The 22,045-nt window shown below is 50.5% G+C and overlaps 5 protein-coding genes across 5 annotated transcripts; 2 read left to right on the top strand and 3 right to left on the bottom strand.

Annotated features, from left to right (window-relative positions):
- Positions 1-778: 778 nt before the first annotated feature.
- N7519_000567 (MDR family MFS transporter) lies at positions 779-2,685 on the top strand (the record flags this gene model as incomplete). The annotated part of the gene is made up of 4 exons (XM_057287345.1): positions 779-1,035; positions 1,157-1,741; positions 1,805-2,178; positions 2,297-2,685. The coding sequence occupies 4 exons, from the start codon at positions 779-781 to the stop codon at positions 2,683-2,685; spliced, it is 1,605 nt and encodes a 534-aa protein (XP_057153428.1).
- A 205-nt stretch (positions 2,686-2,890) lies between these two features.
- N7519_000566 (uncharacterized protein) lies at positions 2,891-5,126 on the bottom strand (the record flags this gene model as incomplete). The annotated part of the gene is made up of 3 exons (XM_057287344.1): positions 2,891-4,434; positions 4,515-4,713; positions 4,773-5,126. 3 exons carry the CDS (start codon positions 5,124-5,126, stop codon positions 2,891-2,893), a joined length of 2,097 nt encoding a protein of 698 aa, XP_057153427.1.
- Positions 5,127-7,239: 2,113 nt separating this feature from the next.
- Positions 7,240-13,738, top strand: N7519_000565 (conidial yellow pigment biosynthesis polyketide synthase; the record flags this gene model as incomplete). The annotated part of the gene is made up of 7 exons (XM_057287343.1): positions 7,240-7,535; positions 7,583-7,868; positions 7,939-8,199; positions 8,256-9,515; positions 9,581-9,784; positions 9,846-11,310; positions 11,415-13,738. The coding sequence occupies 7 exons, from the start codon at positions 7,240-7,242 to the stop codon at positions 13,736-13,738; spliced, it is 6,096 nt and encodes a 2,031-aa protein (XP_057153426.1).
- Positions 13,739-16,355: 2,617 nt separating this feature from the next.
- On the bottom strand, positions 16,356-18,794 carry N7519_000564 (fungal specific transcription factor domain-containing protein; the record flags this gene model as incomplete). Its single annotated transcript, XM_057287342.1, has 5 exons — positions 16,356-16,384; positions 16,440-17,467; positions 17,520-18,187; positions 18,241-18,348; positions 18,543-18,794. The coding sequence occupies 5 exons, from the start codon at positions 18,792-18,794 to the stop codon at positions 16,356-16,358; spliced, it is 2,085 nt and encodes a 694-aa protein (XP_057153425.1).
- A 1,368-nt stretch (positions 18,795-20,162) lies between these two features.
- Positions 20,163-20,633, bottom strand: N7519_000563 (uncharacterized protein; the record flags this gene model as incomplete). Its single annotated transcript, XM_057287341.1, has 1 exon — positions 20,163-20,633. The coding sequence occupies one exon, from the start codon at positions 20,631-20,633 to the stop codon at positions 20,163-20,165; it is 471 nt and encodes a 156-aa protein (XP_057153424.1).
- Positions 20,634-22,045: the final 1,412 nt, after the last annotated feature.

Here is a 22,045-nt window from a genome sequence, read left to right as displayed (position 1 = left end):
ACGGGGATTCTGCCGCACATGCTACCTAGCAAAGAAAGAGCGGAAGGTCGGCCAATTTCATTATCATACCAATTTTGTTTTATCCCATTCCGACATTTAGATTATCGCCCCGGGGGCCAGGGGCGCGGCGGAGTACTTTGTATACGCCCGGAGAGGATGAAGATCTCATGCAGTCAGCATCCTGATCATAGCATACGTACATAAACACGAATGCAGGGTCTCATGCAGGCTAACGGTCGAACCACCCGAAGCCCTGGCGTTCGAGGGTGCAAAAGGGGCATTATTAATGTTATTACCAGCTAGTGGTGCCGTTTTGTCAGCCCTTGTGTGGCGGGACACCCGTGGACGGCGGACGAATGCTGCAACATTAGGTATCTTGGCGATTTTAGGGTTTGATTCGACCGCCGGATGACTAATCCGGCGGTCGAATCCTTACCTTCCACCTGGGTAGCTCCATTGCCAAGATTTGTATACAAAACACGGCGGTCGAAATGTCTCGCCCTCTCGTTCGACCGTGTCAATAACAGGCTTGACGGGCTGCTGTGGCACTAGTCCGGCGGTCGAATACTAGCTCCATTGCCAATATTTATATACAAGCACGGCGGTCGAAATGTTTCGCTCTCTCGTTCGACCGTGTCATTCACAAGCTTCCTTAGGGGACTTCTTTTTGTCATTGAGGTAGCTTCAACATATATCTCTGAGAGCTCAAGTCTACAAGTTGCAATCTCCGTACCATTTGACGGGCTGCTGTGGTGCAGAATATCCAACAACTTAAATGATGGCAGACGGTTCAGACCTTGAGAACAGCAACAAAGCCGAGCTGAACAGAAGCCAGCCCGGCTCAACTAGTGATGGTCCCCAAGAACAAAAAGACCTTGACGAAATCCCTCCCGAGTATGCGACTGGCGTCCGACTCGTCCTAATCATGTTCACGATCTTCGTGAGCACCATCCTTGTCTCCCTAGAGATTGGTATCATCGCAACCGCAATTCCCGGCATCACCAACGATTTCCGCAGACTCGACGATGTGGGCTGGTATGGATGCGCGACGTTCATCCTCGCGGCCTCGTCCTCGCCACTGTGGGGGGAAGCTGTTCAAGTACGTCAACGTGAAGTGGGTTTATCTCAGCGCGGTCGGTATATTTTTGGTGGGCAGTATTGTAGCTGCAGCAGCTCCGAATAGCGTGTCCGTTATTATTGGACGTGCCATTCAAGGTTTGGGAGCCTCTGGTGTCCTCGGAGGAACCCTCATCGTCATCAACTACGTCGCCCCGCCGAGAAACCATCCTCTTCTCATCGGCACCTGGATGGCAAGCTTCATGGTGTCGACCATTCTGGGACCAGTGATTGGCGGCGCATTCACGAGCGGAGTTACCTGGAGATGGTGTTTCTGGATTAACCTGCCCGTTGGCGGGCCCATAATCGTGCTGTTACTGTTATTCCTGCGCATCCCGAAGCACATCAAGAAGGTCCCAGCGACGTGGCAGGAGATCATCCTGGCCCTGGATCTCCCAGGCTTCTGCTTGCTACTCGTGTCTCTCATCTGCTTGACCCTGGCATTGCAATGGGGTGGACAGACCAAAGCGTGGAATGATGGCTCGGTCATCGCGACCTTGATCATGTGGATTGTCCTCAGCATTGGCTTCTTGGTTACTGAATGGTTCCAGGGCCACCGCGCCATGGTTCCCTTTAGCATTCTCAAACTGCGCATGACATGGAGCAATGCCCTATTCTGCCTCATGTAAGATCCTCCTCGCTATACATCTATCCCAGAGGTCTCCCACCCATGACTAACCCACTCTAGCTCCTATGCCGCCCTCTACCAAGTCTTGTTCTACCTTCCCATCTACTTCCAATCCATCCACGGCCAATCAGCGATCATAAGCGGCGTAAACACCCTCCCGTTCCTCGCCTTCTTCGCCCTTGGCGCCGTCGTCAGCGGCGCCGTTATCGGAAAGACCCGCTACACACAACCCTTCGAGCTCCTCGGTGCCCTCATCATGACCGCCGGCGTGGCCCTGATCTATATCCTGGACGTTGACTCCTCTAAAGCTATGTACATTGGTGCCGAGGTGCTCTTTGGATTTGGCATTGGGATCTGCAACCAGATCCCAATGACAGCCGTGCAGGGCTTCTCGAAGCTTGAAGACGTTTCCAGTGCGACTGGAATCATGGTTAGTAAGTATTTCCTCCCGCTCCCTACGCAATATAAGTAATGCGCATCCGCGCCCCTACTCGGGTAACTACCTATGTATGCTTGTATATATGGGCACTAACACTGAACCCCACCAACTAGTGTGCCAAACCCTCAGCGGCGCCTACTTTGTCGCCATCGCGCAATCCCTCTTCGCCAACCGGATGCTCGAGACAGTTCTCTCCAGTGCAGCTCACCTCGATGCCACCCTGGTCCTGGGCACCGGCGCCTCCGAACTCCAGGACGTGTTCAGCGGGGAAGATCTTAAGGAGGTGATCGCCGCGTATATGGTCGGTATCAAGGATGTGTTTGCTTTTTCCCTGGCGTGTGCGGCGTTTTCGGTCCTCCTATCGCTGATTATTCCGTTCAAGAGGCTGCCAGATCATGGGAAGAAGGACAAGCCAACAGAGGCGGCTGCAGAGGAGGAGAATAAGAAGGCGGAGGGGACTGTCGAATGGGGACAAGGAGAATCAATCTTAGAGGTTGGTTAGGTTAGGGCTGCTACCTGATATGGCAGACGGCAGACTACCTTACAGGCTAGTGAGCTTCGGCGGGGTGGGGGAAAAACCAACATTTTCATTTCTATAAATATCAGATTTAGGATATCTCATTACATACATACATCGTTTAATATACTGGATTGTTTGGGCTTTGTTGGTCGGGAGTGCATCCAACTGCCCCAAGCGTAGGTAGGGGTCAAACATCGCCCCCAACATTCCTCATTACGCTCTCAAAAAACGCCATGTCCACCCCCTGAAACGCCCAGTCCTCGCCGCCAGCAGCGAGTCCGGGATGCCCGCCCTGCATTAGCGGGGATGACATTAGAGAAAGACCGGGGTCGGAGAACGCGGTCTGACATTGTTGCTGCTGTTGGTGCGCGAAAGGGGCGGTAAATTCAAGTGGAGCAGCTGTGTCGGCAAAGGGGAAGGAGAGTGGGTTGGGAGTGTTGTTAGTAGAGAGGGAATCAGTGGAGAGGGGAGCACTGAGGTGTGTCAAGGACGAGAGGCGGAGTTGGGCTTCAGAGCTGCTACTGCTACTTGTTCCCGTCGTCGCAGCTTGCTGTTTCTCGCGTGCAATCCGGATAATTCCAAAATACGGAATATGCACCCGTACCGCACTCTCTTCCTCCGCGCCCATCCCATCCTGCGGCAAGATACCCTCACTCCCCGCCTCCCGCACACTTACCCGCCCATGCCCTTTCTCCAGGTCAATCGCCAACAACACCTTTAGTAAATCTGCACTTTGCGCGCTCAATTCATCCGAGTTCAGCCGGTTGATCTCGGTCATGTGTTCCTGCATCTGTTCGATCATCCCGCGATCGCTCAAATACTGGTTCGCGAGCAGATTTTCCGCCCCGTCGCAATGGCCATCCAAGTGTGCGAGAAGGAGGGCCATGGCTGCCATGAGAGCGAGGAAGTCGACCGTGCGACAGCTGGAGGCGATGCGGTTGAAGCTGCGGAGCGAGTTGTAGCGCGAGAGAACCTCCCGCGACGCGGTGACGCACGTGATCCGCGAATACTCGTTTTTGTTCTCCGTGGACGAGGGGCGTAGCATGTACGGCAGATGCAGCTGGTTGAGAAGGTTGTAGTGACAGATCTGCAGGACCAGACGGCGCATATCCCAGAACACGGCTTGCAGGTCGGTGGAGGCACTATCGAGTTTGGGGGCTAGCCACCACTTGCTCGGGAGGCTGCCCGCGGCTTTCTGTAGGTCCAGGTCGATGGCGCGCGTGGCGGCGAGGTCTCGGCCACTCGGCTTGGCCACGTTTCGTTCGAGAATTCGGGACATGGCGACACAGTGCAGCTGCTCGAGACGGCCCATGGGGCAGTCGTTGGCGATGTGGGTCTCCGAGGCCATGCTATGGTCGATACAGCCTTCGGGCAGACCGAGAAGGAGGCAGAGCTGGCGGTCGAGGGTGATGATGCGGAGCCACATGATCCGTGTATCGTATTTCGTTTTAGGGTCGAGCGTCTGGTATAGGGTCTGGTTATCTGGTCGATGAAACCCCATCAACTGGGCGAGACTCATTGCTCTACGGCCCGCGACCCAACTTCGTCGAAGGTTTCCAATGTTCACCTGATATAAGCTCTCGAGCATGATGCACTCGAGGCTCTCGATGCTGCCGATCAGTGCCTCGTTTGTCGTGACGTGGTAGTTGGCAACATCTGCTAAGCGTTCCATGATGACGCGGGGTGGTTTCGACAGGCCTTTAATCTCCTTGTGAAGATCCGGGAAAGATTCTGTAGGAAAAGGGCGAGCTGGAGCATGTGTCTCGCGATCAAAACCGGATGCATATTTGGTTGCGGGGTCACCAGTAAACTCTCAGCCGTTTGGAGGCCGTTCTGGTAGAGGGTGGTGTATGGCGTCGTCAACAATTCGTGGGAGAGGATGGAAGAGTGGCCACTGGATTTGCAGATACTCTCGGTATCTCTGCGCGACGGGAGTAATTCGTATAGGAACTGAGACAGCCTCTCATATTTACGTTGTGAGGTATCATTCGTGGTGGTGGGGGGATATTGCTGGAAAGCCGTCAGTAACAATCATAGAATATTTGAAAGAAGAGCGGGAAGAGGCGGACCTCAGGAGATTTATGGTATGGTGAAGTCTCCGTGATCGTTGAGACGGGTGTGAGAATACGGTCTGTCCTTGCACTGGGCGTGGCAGGGCGAGTTCTGCCGTCAAAGGAAGTGGCATCACCGCTGGTGGTTCCAATGCTCATGAGGACATTTTCAAGGTCCTCGGGGAATTCCTGGCTGATACAGGGGGAGCCGCGCTGTCGACAGCCATCGCAGGAGGTACTCGCAATGCGCGGATCGAATCTACATTTCATCTTCCGGCGCTTGCATTCCCAGCAACTGTGGGTGCCTTTGCGCACCTTTCTCCGTTTGGGTTGCCCGTAGGCGTGCGACGGTGCAACATTCGGAACAGACATGGTAGATGAGACGGAGAGGGAGATGGGAATGTGTAACGTCGTGGAAGCGGCGGGAAAGGATAACTAGTATTGACGCTGCGTGGGTGAAGAGGGGGATGCCCAGGTGGGAGGGATCATGGCATTATTCATTCCAATCACAGCCTGAGATTAGCGCAACCGCCGTAAGCAGTAACTAATAAAGAAAGAACCTTGAAAGGTACTTTTGGCACAGTAGAGATGACGATTCAGCACCCTCAGCCCGCTCTATTGAGACCCAGTTTTTCCTGCCAATCACATACCTTGGTATGTAATTAATCTTGTAGAAGATCCGTCATACAAAATACCTCCAACTCAAATAAATAATGCTACTGATACAAGCTGAGTGAGGTACAGAAGAGTCAGCAATTAATTCCCGAGGTCTTGAATATCTATTGTACTTAATGTATTATAGTTATTACACCTATTACATGTACAATATATGTACAGTAAGGTTTAAAGAAGTTTGAGGTAATACCTAGGTAAAGGTAATATTAATCTAAATATACACATTAATCTTAACACCCTCACCTCACACCGCCTATACCAAGCCTCTACCGCCTACATGTACCAAACCGCTTATCAAGAAGTGATTCAAGGCGCCTAAAGTGTCTTAAGCATCTGGTAAAACAAGGATTTTGTGCCCCAGAAGCAAAATTCTACTCATATATCTGACTTTTAGCAAAGCAAGTATGCTATTATAATTACCTGGCTAATTGGACGATTTGACTGGCAGAATACTTAGGGTGTGGGGCCAAGGGTGTTAAGTCTAATGCGGAGTCACTGATCACTGTACCATATAAACCTTATTTAAAACTCTCCCTGCTAATACCTGCATACCTACCTCGGTACCTAGGTAGGTAAGATTAACCTTTAGAGTACCTATTATTCATCTTTTCCACTTATGGGTCTATTACCCGAAGTCAAGAGATAGACGCTTGCAATTTTTCGTACTCAATACTAAGGTATGTAAATACTGCGTCCGAAAACTCGTGTCGAGGGGGGAAATTACGTTGAGGAAGGGCCGACCCGTAGTGGGTTGGCCACCGAAAGGTCAAGGCGACCACTGTAAAGGTCACCTACGATATAGATTGGGGATTACTAGTCCGTGGATTCGAATGTAAAAATGTACTCCAATCAACGATGTTCAGAGGATTAATAATCCTCCGGTATGCCCGCGGGCCGGTTCATGCGCCGACAGTTGCAGAAAAAAGTTGTATGCCTTTATGCCTGATGTATAATTTGATGCCCTGGAATCCAGGCATATTCAGACAGCGGGGTCGCTGTAGTAATTAATCCACTATAAATTTACCATATCAAGAGAGGGAGCTGAAAAAGTTACTTCGTGTACGTTTTTTCGGGTGTGTCAGTCGACGTGCGCGTCGCTCATGGGAATCGATACGGCCATCCGAGGTTACAGATGAGGTCACACCATTTATCATCAAGCCTTGCTGAAGGATGAGAGCCCCTGGCCGCCATGGTGTTCGGCGTTCTTCGGAGGGGCTCGAGTCCTTCAGCAAGCATTGAGAGCCAGCCCCAGTCCGGCCCCCATAGTGTGCGGTCGAATTCGACCGGGAAACACTCTCCGCCGTACGGAGAAGTCGTATCTGAGTCAAAAAGGCGTGGGTTCTCCAGTATCGGGAATTTCCGAGTTAGCACATGCTGGAGACGGGAGGCGGCCGGAGATATACGAGGCTGACGGCTGACGATTCACGGGTCTTGGTTAGCGTTGCAGTAGTTTCAAGGCCAGATTGGGCCAGAGCTAACGTTCTATCCAACAGATGTCGCGATGCATATCTGGCAGCAGCGACGCCCCACTCCACTCTAGCACGGGTATACGAGAGCAATAACGAGGTGCATGGATTATACGGGTAGAGGGGGGGGAGGTTCCGCAGCACGCCATTATTCCCTTCTTCCAAACGCTGCAATGTCCATTTGCACCAGCACGTTCGTCGGACTTGTTACGCCGGTTCCATGCCTATAAATAATTGAGGGACTATTCCCCAAAACCGCCGAATGGCTCAGTAGATTCAATATAATATTGTTATTCTACTTAGACGCTAGAATCTTCCATTGTCAGTCTTTATTACCTCGAGGAATGGACTTCAATCATCCTACAGTTCTCCTTTTCGGAGACGTCACGGACCCATGGGTTGATGGCATTGATTATGTCTACAGTCAAGCCGCAACCAGACCATGGCTTCGGTCCTTCCTGGGTGACCTCTTCTCGGTCCTGAAGGCAGAGATAAGGACCATGGATCGAACATTGCAAGACAGTTTTAGGGATTGCTCCGGGTTCCAAGAGCTCGCTGACCGATATCGATACACCGGCGACGACTTTGGGATGGCGCATGCCATGCTGATTTATGCTATCAGAGCCGTGCTCCTACTAGAGTGTGTGTTTTGCTCCATTGTAACGATGCACTGCTGACTACTTCAAGGGCTATCAGCGCCGAACCACAATTGCTGGACCCGGGCCGGCCCAGACCGGAGTTGATTGGTGTCTCCGGAGGTCTATTCAGTGCTTCAGTCGTGTCAATCGCGACGAATTTCACAACTCTTTATGACACATGTCTCGAGGCGGGTCGGGTGTGGACAAGACTCTGCAACCTCACTTTGGTGAAGTCAAGGGCCATGGAGGAGTCCCCTGGAACCTGGGGTTGGGCTGTCCTTGGAATACAGGCTGAAGAGCTAGATAAAACCCTGGAGCAGTTCCAAAATTCAATGGTAAGAGCTTGCTTTCCATGTTCCAGGCTCTTCTAGCTCGCATTGGAAGACTAACTCGAAGACCAAACAGGGAGTTCCGCCTGCCAAAAGAGCCAGGGTTGGTGTCACCGGAGACAAATGGAGCACCGTCATCGGACCACCTTCTATCTTGGAGCTCGCCTTGAACGAATGTCCTGGACTGAAGAAACTTCCAAAGAACGAGCTCAATATCCATGCTCTTCAGCATCCCCTAGACATCTCCGAAGCCGATCTTGACTATATTGTCGGCAATTCTCCACTTCTGAATACACCTTTACCCCCGGGTATAGGATATACGGCCTGGATGATGATCGTCCAGAGGCTACTTACTCCAGCTGGGGTCATCTGCTTAGAGCTTCTGCATCACAGACCTTGGCGAGGCCTTTGAGCATTGTACAAGCCGTCAGCAAGCTCGACGACAACCTAGGGACATCACAGCATGTTGATTTCAAGATCATGGGTCCCAGCAGCCACGCTGCATATATTGTCAAAGTTCTCCGAACTGCCGGAAGGGAAGTTTCTCTTCATGATGATATATCCGCCAGACGGACGACGCCAGAAAGCCAAGACGGGATTGCCATCGTCGGCATGGCAGGAAAAGGACCCGGTAGCGATGACCTCGACGAATTCTGGGACGTGATCTTGAAAGGGCTTGATCTCCATCAAGAGGTTCCCTCCGATCGCTATGACTTGGAGGAATACTACAGCCCCAAGCATCCCTCGGCTGGCCCCGGCAAATGCACCATGACCTGCAAGCATGGCTGCTTCATGAATAACCCCGGACACTTCGATTCGAAATTCTTTCACATCTCGCCCCGAGAAGCTTTGTTGATGGACCCCGCTCATCGATTGTTCCTTATGAATGCGTACGAGGCCCTCGAAATGGCCGGGTATTCGGACGGCCAGACCAAATTGACGGATCCGACCAAGATCGCGACCTTCTTCGGTCAATGTAATGATGATTGGCATGTCGTTGGCCATCGCACACTGGGGTGTGATGCGTACACCTTACAGGCTGTACAACGTGCATTCGGACCGGGTCGACTGGCCTTTCAGTTCAACTGGGAGGGGCCGACTTATGCCCTCGATTCTGCATGTGCAGCGACCAGTTCCTGCATCCATCTTGCCTGCATGAGCCTGATGACCAGAGACATCGATATGGCCGTTGCAGGGGCGGCCAACGTGCTGTCCACCCCGCATTCATTTACCAGTTTGAGTCGATCGGGCGTCTTGTCCGACTCTGGGAACTGCAAGACGTATCGCGATGATGCCGATGGGTACTGTCGGGCCGATTTCAGTGGCGCAGTGGTGCTAAAACGACTTGACGATGCCATTGCTCACAACGACAATATCTTGGCGGTCATATCATCCTCGGCCAGGAACCACTCGGGCAATTCTACATCCATCACTACATCTGATGCGGCCGCCCAGGAACGATTGTTCCGTAAGGTCCTTCGAAATGCACGGGTGACCCCTGAAGATATCTCCTATGTTGAGATGCACGGAACAGGTACCCAGGTTGGCGATAAAGCCGAAATGGGCGCGGTTTCGAGTGTCTTTTCGAAACGGCGTGATGGAGATCTTCTGCCGGTGGGAGCTATCAAGGCAAACATCGGCCACAGTGAAGCAGTGAGTAACCAATCCCGGACGCTTTCGTGACATATGCAGATGCTAACCTTCTGGTCAAATCAAAGGCTGCAGGAATGTCTTCCCTGCTCAAGAGCATCCTCATGTTTCAAAAGGGGACAATACCACCACAGGCCGGGATGCCTCATACCCTCAATCCCAACTTCCCACCACTACATGAGATTAACATAAAGATTCCTTCGGAGCCATTGGAGTTCAAGGCTGCCGGTGGCAAGCCGAGACGTATTCTCCTCAACAATTTCGATGCCGCAGTAAGTTGTTCTTTTACTGCTCCCGCAATGTTGCTGTACTGACCACGTATATAAATTCCAGGGCGGTAACGCATGCCTACTCCTGGAGGAGTACACGCATACGAAAGAGAGAGGAGCAGACGTGAGGTCGGCCCACACCATTGTGACCTCTGCAAGAACACAGTCTTCACACCTCCTGAACAAACGACGACTACTCAAGTGGCTTCGATCAAATTCCAACACTCGCATCGAGGACCTTGCCTACACAACTACAGCAAGAAGGATGCACCATCCCATTAGGTTCGCGCTGACAGCATCAACGACAAACGAGGCCATTTCAAAGCTCGAGTCCGAGGTTGAACGCAGTAGCGACTTCTCTTCTTCGCGGCATGTCCCCGTCGTCTTTGCCTTCACTGGACAAGGGTCCCACTACGCAGGCATGGGTGGCGAGTTATACCGCACAAATCCTGTTTTCCGTGAGAGAGTCGATTTGTGTGTTGCAATCTGCGCCAGCAACAGCTTCCCCCCATTCTTGGACATCATCACCGAGGAGGGAATTGATGTGTCTACCAAGTCTGCGGCGCAGGTGCAACTCGCTGTCCTTACCTTGGAGGTGGCCCTCACCCACTTTTGGCGATCCGTAGGAATTGAGCCTGCGATGGTCATAGGCCACAGTTTGGGGGAGTACGCTGCTCTGCATACTGCTGGAGTCCTGTCGCTGGCAGATGCGTTGTATTTAGTTGGACATCGTGCCCTTATCCTCCAGGAGCGATGCGAATCTGGGTCTTGTTCCATGCTTTCGGTGTCAACGTCAGTAGCAAATGTGCGGGACCAAATATCCCAGCTCCAGTCCTCTTCGTGCGGTGTGGCCTGCATAAACAGCCCGAGTGCTACTGTTGTCAGTGGGACAGCTCAGGATTTGGCACAATTCCAGGAAAGCATCACGGCGCAGGACGCCAAGGTTCGCGCGAAGACGTTGTCCATCCCATTTGCATTCCACTCATTTCAGATGGATCCAATTCTACAAGACTACAGCTCGATTGCAGGAGGTGTGACTTATTCCGAGCCGAAGATCCCTGTGGCATCAACTCTTCTCGGATCTGTTGTCGATGAACCGGGTGTCTTTGACCAGGACTACCTGGTCCAGCAGACACGCCAACCGGTCAACTTTGTCGGTGGACTCAACGCAGTCAAGTCCAAATTGAGTGACCCTGTCTGGCTTGAAATTGGACCATCCCCGGTTTGCGTATCTCTTGTGCGCGACACCCTTTCCCCGTCGCCTTCCAAGATCACGCATACTCTACAACCGAACACCAGCAATTGGGCGTCTATCTCCAAAGCTCTCGCGGCGGCTTACACCAACGGTGTCGACATCGATTGGATCGCACTACACGGACCATATGAAAGCAACCTCCAGTTGTTGACGCTCCCTTCCTATGCGTGGGATGTAAAGAACTACTGGATCACCCATACCGACAGAGTCACCGAGGTTGCGCCGGAGCATGCTTCGGTCACGGAATCCGGGCCGTTTGTCTCGACTGCGCACAGTACGTTGTCTCCAAGTCGTCCTCCCCGAAGATCCAGGTGGTTTTCAGAGCCTCCATTTCTGACCCTGGATTTATGGGACTCATCGACGGTCACAAAATGCAAGGTATCGGACTTTGTTCGGGAAGCGTCTTCTGCGAGGCCGCGTTTGCAGCGGCCAAGTATGCCCTCGAGCACAGTGGCAGAAAGAACGTGGTCCAGTCCTGGCTCACACTTTATAACCCCGAGCTGCTCTTGCCCCTTACAAAGAAGCTCGCTGGCGCTGATGGAAGTCTTATCACCACCGCTGTGCTGGATTCTCCGTCTGCAGACAGGATCTCGGTTACATTTAAGCTTGCATCAGGAAGCGCATCGCATGAGCTCGGCTCTTGCATCGTCAATTTCCGTGACCCAGCTAAGACCCAGGCAGACTGGGACCGGGTATCGTACTTCATCAAAGCCAGGATGGATGAGGTGATTAAGAATGCCAAAGAGGGTTCCGGACATAGAATGCAACCGGAAGTCTTCTATGCGCTATTCGGCAATTCCGTCGAGTTCAGCACGGATTTCCAGGGCGTCGACGAGGCCTACATCGCCAAAGACTTCCAGGAGGCTGCAGCAGTGGTTACGCTCCCGCACGATCCTGCTGGGACTCGGTTCACCTTCTCGCCGTATTGGGGCGAAGCTCTGGTGCACCTGGCTGGCTTCATGGTGAATGGAAACCCGAGCAAATCGCCCCAGAAAACCTTTATTGTAATGGGATTCGAAAGCGTGGAGCTGACAGTCTCGTTGGTGCCTGGGAAGCAGTACGTGGCATACACTCGCATTTCCAGATGGGTCAAGGACACGGCATACTGTGACGCGGTGGTCTTTGATCCGGAGACGTCAAACATTATTCTCCAATGCACGAACCTACGATATCAGGAGCTCCCCAGGGTGACCTGGAAGCATGTTCTCGAGAGGGCGCATGAGACTTCTTCGGCGAGCACCCACAAGGCACCTGTGAAAGAAACCCAAAACAATGTCCAGGTCAGTAGACAGCCTTTGGCCACAGAGCCAGTGCAGCCACAGGCAACTGAAGCCAAGGAGGACGACGATGACGACGAGGAGTACCCTCCGGATGAAGGATTGTTTGATGCCATCTTGGACAGCATCTCCAAGGCTACAGGTAGCGACTCTTCCGAGTTCACCGATGACACCATGGTAGCCGACCTTGGAGTCGATTCCATTATGGCAATCGAGGTTGTCGCCACCGTCAAGGAGGAAACTGGTCTCGACCTCCCCGCGACATTCGTTCTCGACCATCCCACGATCGGCGACCTCCGTCGCGTCTTTGGAGCAGGCAAATCAAAGACCCCAAAGTCCAAGCCCATCTCAACTCCCTCCAGTTCTCGGGCCTCCACGCCATCAAGCTCCAGTCCCGAACCCACATCCATATCCGAGACAGCCTCCTTGGGCTCCAGCGTGGTCGATATCGAAAAGGATGATCTCATAACGCCCCCTCCAGAACGTCAAGACAACAACACCAAGCAACAGGGCAAGCCACCCATGAATGTCATCGGCACAGACACATCCCCCGCACCGACCGTCAGGATTACCCTGCTACAAGGACGTCCCGGACCCAAGCGAACTCCCTTCTACATGATGGCCGACGGAACCGGCACAATCGCAACCTACATCCACCTCCCAGCCTTCAAGTCCAAAATGCCCGTCTACGGCATCGACTCGCCCTTCCTCCGCTGTCCAACCCGCCTAACCAGGGAAGTCGGCATCGAGGGTGTCGCAAAGCTCATCGTCGACGCCCTCGTGGCCGCCCAACCCAAGGGCCCTATGATGATCGGCGGTTTCTCTGCCGGCGCAATCGTCGCCTTCGAAGTCAGTCGCCAGCTCGGCAGACTAGGCCGACAGGTATCCGGTCTCGTGTTGATCGACATGTGCTGTCCGCGCTCAAGTCTCCTTGACGAGGAAAAGATGAACTCCGAAGACGACGCCAGCTTTGCCATCTTCGAAAACGCCGTATCCAAAGACGGCCTCTGGAGCGTGGGAAGCACCACACAGAACCATTTCCGAGCGTACCATGTCGCCATGCACGCATATCACCCGCCCTACATGACGGAACAGGAACGGCCCGCTCACACAGCCGTGATCTGGGCCGAGAAGGGGATGGTTAATCGGGTCGTTGGTAACGAGAAGTTGATGCAGATGCTGGCGGACCAGGGCATCCCGACGACGTCGTATCCGGGCTATATGGAGGATCCGAAGTTGGGTGCGTTTGCCTGTCTTGTGCCGGACAGGACGGAGGCGGACCTCGGACCCAATGGTTGGGAGAAGTATACTGCTGGAGAGGTTTTGGCACTGTCAGTGAAGGGAGATCATCTTGATCTGCCGATGCCGGGACATGTTCACTTGCTTTATCAGCAAATGGAGAAGGCGTTTGCTTATTTTCAGTGATAAGATCGATTTGCTACACCTACGTTAGAAACCCAGGAAACTTAGAAATGAAATCATAGTGCATCGAGGCACACTGAACGGTTTGCCCTCGTGTAGTGTACGTACCTGAGCAGAACAGCGCTTTTATAGCTAGATAGTTTCTTTCTTTCTCCACGCATCTACCGAGTCTCCAGAGTACACTCTATCTTTCATAGTAGATCCTCTGTATCCTCCATCAAGTTATGAGCGCCTGTCTCTTGAAGCCTATCACTACAAACTTCAAATCCCCGTCTTACGTCACGCCAGGAAAAAGTCCACGGCCCCAACACGGCCAGTCAGAATTTTCTAATCAGAAGGTCCATCGACCTCCACACATCTATAGTGCATTAGGTCGTGTCGCCCCACCCGACCAGGTAGTGGTCGATCTGCAAAGCGCACTTAGAGACTAACGAGTGAAGCTGGTCTTGAGGCTACATGCTACCAGAGAGATAGAGGAGGAAGAAACTCTTAGTATGCAAACTACCAAAGCAGGCTCTTTATAAAGGCTAGAACTAACAAATAGCAAATAAAGCGCTTAGTCTACCACTATAATAAGGCAACTATATAGGATAGGATGATCTTAATAGTTGATACTATATCTTATAGGATACGGGGCCTATTATAATTTTCCCACTTCGAATCCTATATAATAGACTCTAATCGTCGAGGGGTATTATAAAACTACTTAAGCTCTTTACGAAAATAGTATATTGACTACCTACCTAGGTACTCTAGTATAGTTCTAAGAGTATATTAGCTATATATATAATAATGACTCTTCTGACCTCGTAAGCTATATATGGAGACTCTAATGAATGGACTGACATATCCAGATTGGCCAGAAAATACTGATAAGCAAAATTGCCAAACGCGTTATCCACTAGTATAATAGACCTATCGTATAATATTTAGTCCTATGGCGGTCTTAGGAGCAGGAAAAACCATATATGAGTGGTATGGCCGAGGAGACTTGATTCGTACTTAGTACTGAAGGTGTACACATTACTGCACCAATTTTCTAGCTAGTAGGCTATCTCTATATTGAGGCGTGCGAAGCAATATCATTCCTCTTTGACCGAAAAGCCCTATGGTTTTAGTATTTCTGTCAACCATATTTGGCCTTGTCGCTATACGCTAGAGACAGTACGTATATAACCGATAGGCCTTGTATATTAACCTTCAGAAGTTAGTTCTAAGTAGATCTCTTCTCGTTGCTTGCATATGTCTGATTCCACCACTAGCGAAGGGCAGGCTAGTCCCAACATCTATATCTTCCGCCCGGTCAAACAACTACTTTATCTGCAAGGAAGTTGTAAATCCTAGGAGATCCAACCACAAACTGAGGGTGGAAGCACCTCACTGAAGCAGTCCAGCTTTTTAACTCTCTGTTTCAGCCATAGTTAGATACGCTTAATGACCAGAGTAAAGATTCAACTAAGTTGGTGAGATTTCAACGGAGATTGTTATGGAAATTTTATTGAACTAAGCTTCTCTCCTAATGGCTAAGTTCTCTACATGTCCATCAGGTAAGATGATCTAGCTCTTCGAGCCTGTTCACTTTGGTGCGTTTGACTCTTGCTATATGAAAAAAATATTTTAGTAGCTTGTACTCAACGTTAAGTGAAAAGCTTTTGACCGGCATTATACAAACGTCATATTAAATAGTTTGCCAAATTTGCGGTTTACGGTTTTCACCGGGATTTTGAAAATGCAAACTCCATTGGATTCCAGTGAACACATCGAAGTTGTGGTAAAAAAACGAATCTCGACTGGCCATTGGTAAATTGCGTTTCGTCTTTGCAGAATGGTCCCCAGGCTTCCCCAGTCAAAACTGAGTCTCGTCCTGGATATGATACAGTCTCTCAGATGGCCGGAGAGGCTGAATGCACCAGGCTGCGATCATAGATATTCGCAGGAACTTGCGGCAATTTGGAAGTGTCCACGAGCCTCCAACTCAAATAAGGCGGAAATGGACTGTGACACCACTAATTATACAAGCACTCTGCCACTACCATCCGAAAACACCGGCTTATACCTCAATGAGATGGCGGTTTCTCACCAGTCCTGAGACCTTGGGTACAAACTGTAGCATTAGAAAAGGCCTGGTTGCCAAATGCTGGCCTAACAAGACCACTCAACAACAAGCTATGGAGCGGAATGCCGACCTGCGAGAATGTTATCTGCACAATTTTCCTGATTTTGAAACTTATCACCTAGTTTATGTTGATACATCAGGATGCGATAATGGATTAATCTCAGGCGAACGGCTGGTCCCACTTGGCATGGATCCAATGCAAGTAGCACAGTACCATCATGACTACATATGCTCAGGATGGAATCATTCTGTCGCGTGTCTGAGGCCATCAAAGTAGACCTTTTTCAGCCATTCGTGCAACCTGAGACGGTATTTATGTTTCTACAGTCTCGTATGATCATCGTGTTTTCCATTTCCCGCCGCCTTCCAGGTACAATCAATGAGCCATCGTCATGATACCGTATGACTTGCGTACAATTGCTTAGCAGTATTTCAGAACTACTGTACTACCGTCGTAATATGAAGCCGCAGCTGTGCAACAGGAAGCTAGATATTGGTAGGTTATCATTCGGTCATGACGAAGATGAAGTTAACTGATTGAAGTCGATAGAAGCACCAAATCTGAACTGTGACGGGCAGCTAATCTACTATAGATATCCCATGCGCGCTTGGAATAATCATCTGTTTTAGACATCTCATATAACCATCCGCAAGCCTTTTTGACGTTGCGCACTGTTGCCGCGTTCTGGATTTCCCCAAGGTTGATTTGACCCACAAGGCCGACCAGGAGGATGGCGGAACATTGCATAATGTAGTGGACTATGGACCACCATGGGCAATACCCATATAACCAGCGAACATCTGCTTTATCGCAAAGAAGGTTGATGACACTTCCTGCTACCTGCATGCACAGAGTGGCCATAGACTGACAGTGTTTGCTGCATGGGCCATCGAACGATACCCTGATCGCACGACGCAAACACGGCTCCAGGATGATGAGCTTGACCGAGTAGAATTGAAATGCCAAGCTAGTGCGTTGACGAACAAATGGGCAATTCGGCGATGGCTTCTCGAAATGGTAGATATATGGTAGCTTAGCCAACCAATTGTCAGCAGATGCGTTGTTTCTCGCGATTGTACCCTCTAACTCATCCCATGAAAGAGATGCCGTCCTAGGCGAGTGGATTTCGTCCAAGGCAGCTCTTCCAATGCAAGTCAAGCTTAAGCGATACAGGAAGTATAGCGACGTGTTAGGCTTAGCACTGCTTGTCTCGAAGGCTATGCGTGGAACATCGTCTTCTCTTTCGCTTATAGCGGAGTGATGTAGAGGTTCTGCATGTTGGTTATTCCCTTGCCCGTCCGGTTTGAACGCTCGCGGGATGAAAGATGCCAGTAGAGCCTTCCGAGTATGGTCGTCCGCGATGAACCGGGAAACATGGTCTTCTTGAAAGTCCTCCTCCCGGTGGGGTGCTGGGAGAAAGGCAGTACAGTATTCTAGGCTCATGTTGGGTGGGCGTCCAGTCATCGAGCATAGTTGAATGTCAAGCGAGTACAATGCCCACCAAAGACGATATCTTGTCTCCTTGGATATGTAAGAAATGCTTTCACTCTCACTACGAAGGTGGATTCCCATAGCCACTGCTGACCTCATTGCGACGCCGCACATCCGCCACGCCCTGCTCGTCATCAGTCCCCGATTTTAAAAGCGCGGTAGTCGAATACACATACCTATTTACATGGCCTATTGAAAGCATGTATATTGACATAAGGGATTCAACCTGTACCTGTTGTAAATTTGGGTGGTCGAGTGCAGCATAATTCCTCATGTAGAGCTGCCAAGCTCTTGTGAAGTATGACATGTGTGTGCCAGTGCCAGCTTCCGGTTCCTTTCTCATCAAAGAGCTATGACGTGTAGCGATAGCCAACACTAGATTGAAAACTGCCATCCACGCCCAGCCCGGCTGCTTACGTGGATTGGCATAAAAAATGCGAAATTGTTTCAGAAAGTACAACTTCCCAACAAAGGGGAACGACGCGTGCACAATGTGAAAGTAACTATCCACCAATTGGCTAGCAGCTTCTTCCGAGGGCCAATCCAGAAAATCATTCGGATAGGTTATAGGACTCTGCAAGTCGTCGAGGAAGTAGTTGGTAGACAAGAGTGGGTTCTGTTCTGACCTTTCTAACGGATACTCTGCTTTCATGTGCTGGTCCATTTCACAGCGGAGTCTAGAGAGCCACGCTACCTCTGATGGTCTACCCAAGAGACCTGCCGCCTGAGTATTGACGGCACGGTTGAGGTCCTCAATGGTGTGATCGGTCGGCTGTATGGGGTTTCTCTGTACTTGCTCGGTATCGGGGATCGTTTTCGGAGTTGTCGAAGGTGTGCCTGGAAACTAGTTATCATCAGCTGCTTGTCCGAATATTCATCTGGCCCGTGTTTTCTTACTTCACTAACGACCTTCTCAATTTGATTTGCTAATTGACGGTCGAGAAGAGGATGCAGACTACGTAACAGGTCTTCATACACTCGAACCTGAGACATGAGCTCCGCGGACTGTCTGAATACAGTGTCAGCCGATCATACGTCAATTATATCTGTGAGACTCGGCTACTGAACCTTGCTTCTTCCTCTCGCTTTCCGTCTGTGTAGATACAAGTGATGTCGCCTTCGTGGCATCGTCGACATGCGGGCCGATCGCCGCTACATTTGACCTTTTGCTCGCGGCAAATGTCGCATGCTCGACTTACTCTCCTATTTGACGTCCAAATTCGGCGGTTTCGTCCTCGTGGGATGGCAATTTTCTCAATCGAGGGCTGCGAAGCAAGGCTTTGCGTGAGCGGCTGGCTTGGGCTCGAGGACAACGCTCTGAACACATTTGACTCGAGGGTGTTTGGGCGCCTGCCAAGCCATGATTGAACACTGGAAGCAGGCGTTTCATTGCTTGTTACGCCCAAGGCATTGTCGTTGGGGCTAGACGTACCGGTCTCTTTAGAGTCCATCAGCCGTTCTGTGTCCTTTTGCCGAGATAACTGGCGCCAAATTTCTGGCGGATGCAGACGGCCGTGAGGCTAGTAGGTATTTGACAAATCACAGAACAGGAATCAAGCGTTATTTTGATTGGTCGGGCTGTCGGGCCGGGCCAATCCGAACCCAATGGAACTGCAAAGTCCAAGATACCCCCGATCTCATTGAGTTTAAAGTGAGTCCGCAGAGAAGACTCGGGATCAGCTTCGGCCGTTCACGTTTTAAACGAGACGCTCTCTAAAAAGCCATATCCAACATTAGTGGCAATGCTCTCCTCAGCATTCCCAGTAAGAACCCGATCCGGTTGGTCAGCAGGTATGTCATATTGTCGTGTTTTGATTGCTTTTGAGAACCGCAAGGGATAGTCAGTGCGCGGTAGTTTCATGTATAGAAAAATTCCGCGTGGCCTGTTTTAAAGTAAAAGAATGACCTAGCAAGTGGCCAGGGTAGCAAGATCAACCGCCTATCTTTTCAGGAGCCGCGGGCTTCGAATATATTGTCGGAAATAGAAGTGCGCAGAACTTAACAGTATTTTGAATACAAACGCATTCGTCTCTACCCCAGCTCTTCTTACCCCAGTTCCAATTATGTATCATCAATGACACCATGGCAGTCACGTTGACAATTGTTGACCGTTACGTGACCCCCTTCAACTTGACCATCCCCAGCCCTTATACTGTGGCATTCGGCCTATATATGGCGGGCTGGAGAGGGAGTGGGCCTTGCATGTTGCATTTTATTTAAGGTGAGGAAGTTTAATATTATTGACAGGAGGATGTGATTGACGCAAATGGTATTGAAAGCGATGGATTACAATTTACCGTTTATAGTAAGCCCGTGCCGGGAGCAGGAGTTGTATCAACTCAGGAACGTGAGTTGAAGGTTTTGGACCGTGAGTAGACTGCGCTAAAGACCAGAAATGGGAACAAAACTTCAAACGAGAACCAAACCGCCCGAATCGCACCGAAACCACAAATCACTGCGGTTACTCACTGAGTCCGTGCACCTTCATCCTTCATAAAAGCAGCGGCGGCTCAAATAATAAATCTTCCCTCCCCTCCCCACACACAAAAACCCCCCTCTCTTTTTCTCCGGGGCGGCCAGGGAGAATCCGGTACGGGTAGATACATATGGCCGCCATTCTATAACTAACTAGGCTGCTACAACTTCTTCCATGATTGAGCTCCTTGGATGAAAGACGGCTTGGCATTGGCGTCGATGAAATCGCCTTGAAAAGCATATAAAGACGATCGTTACCGTAGAACAGGAAAGTTCCCATGATCATTCAGAGACCGACATAACGACTAAAGAAGCAGTCTCTAACAGTGCCCTCATTTATTGTTTCACTTCTCCGTCTCCTTATCCACCGGCCCATCCAATGCACGAGCCAAGTTTGAGCCTTCTATTGCTTGAGCCAAAGGATCTGAATCATCCTTTGCCGTTTCATCTTCGTTCTTCCAGGACCCTGTAAAGGCTACATTCTTCAAAACGCTTTTGTATGCGTTAGTGGCATCCCAGTGACATGGTACGAAGGATATCTTCCTATTCAGATTCCACTTACTGATGTGGAAAACTTTTGAATCGGCACGCGCCTCGACGGTCATTCCGGGGCATGAAAGTGCCCCAAGCAAAGCCCGGAGTCGCTGCGGCCCTGTCTGGCAAATGGCGAGATTATTAAACACAACAAAGCCATGCGCATGTTGATCGGGGCGAAACTGTATATTAGAAGTCAAGCTGCCTTGTAATCCCCCACTTGCTTTTGCACCGTATTCGTCGACAAGGGACACATTGACGGCATATGCTTGCGTTTGCATTCTTGGGAATCTTCCGGACTCTCCGAACATCACCACAACGGATACGGTAAGAGAAGCGCCATGCTCTAAGATGAAGGGGGGCTCCCGTGAAAACCTAATAGTTGCGTCATAACCAGGCGGACGTTCCTGCCCTTCACTAGGCCCTAACATCATGTTTCGCTTTTTTCCCCTTTTGCTTGATTGCTATGGGGAAGCTCATACGGGTATAACACCGATAGCGCAAAGGATAGCCAAGGGATGACACAGATAGACAGCAACTAACTGAACCTGTCTAAATACCTAACCGGTGTATTCATTCGCGGTCTTCTACCTTGCTTTTGTAGGAAGACCGAGAAGATTGGCGGTGACCGGAAGCTCTAGCGCGGAAGACACGTGGCTCTCTTTTTCATAGGCCTGTGCCTCTCGTAGCAAAATACTGCGTGGTTGGTAAGGTCGTTCGAGCTCCTTCAAACCCTGTTCAAACCCCGACCCTTACATGACATCTCGTGAAGCTGCAATTCAGCCTCGAATAGCCATTAGGGCCAATACAGCGGTTGCATACGCAGGCACGAGATCGACCCACTCGCATTTAAATGCAGGTGTTCATTTCACGACCTTGAGCGTCGGGTCTACCACTCCTATTAAGCCTGGTTCACCAACAGCAATAATCCGTTTGAAAAGAGAATCAACGATCGTAGGGCACTATTCTGAGAAGCAGATCGCAACGAGGGGGCAATCTGCGTAAGGAGGTTGGTGGGAAAGGTAAGTTTTGGATAAGATGATTTTCCAAACGCCGAGTATTTCTCTGCGGCCCCACAACCCGGCAAACCCATATTGGAATCTTTTACCTGTCACGAACGTGTGGTCCAGGCCCGCATTGGTAGCGCCGTTTGCAAAGAATCAGGTTACGGTTTCAAGTTGGAAAGTGAAGGAATGGAGCAGCAAGTAAGTCAGCCTCCTTTTTGTCTATTTTCACCAATTGACCCCGAAATTGTCCTACCATGAAGTCGCGAAACGCGACACACTTAAGGTAGGTTTCGCTCATAATCGTGCTGATTATCACTCAACCTGGCGAAAGTTGGTGAGGGGGTACAGAGAAACGGGGACAGGTCGCGGTCGAATCTGCAGATTGGAAGCTTAAATCCAAAAGTGGTACAACAATGGCTCAAATTTTCAGCAACATGAGCAGTGGTTAATAAACGAACATTGAAAGGATTGCGGCACTCGTCAGCCGATATGGGAGAATAATACTTGCACTAGGAAGCCACGAATGCTTATTCCTATGAAAGGACAGGTACTTGCTCCAAATTCCATTTGATCAAGAGATTTCCGTTCTGAGAACGATTACGACGGGGTGTCATGTAATTAATTATGTGGATACTTATACGTACTTAATTTCCTCTGCCGGGTGGCGCTTTTCTATCTAAACTGCC

The sequence above is a fragment of the Penicillium mononematosum genome (assembly GCF_028829835.1).
Source record: "Penicillium mononematosum strain IBT 11891 chromosome Unknown utg000001l:1.0-4488741.0:1.0-4491989.0, whole genome shotgun sequence".
Taxonomy (NCBI): Eukaryota; Fungi; Ascomycota; class Eurotiomycetes; order Eurotiales; family Aspergillaceae; genus Penicillium; species Penicillium mononematosum.
The sequence above is the reverse complement of the archived record's forward strand: the minus strand, read 5'-3'. Positions and strand labels throughout refer to the sequence as shown.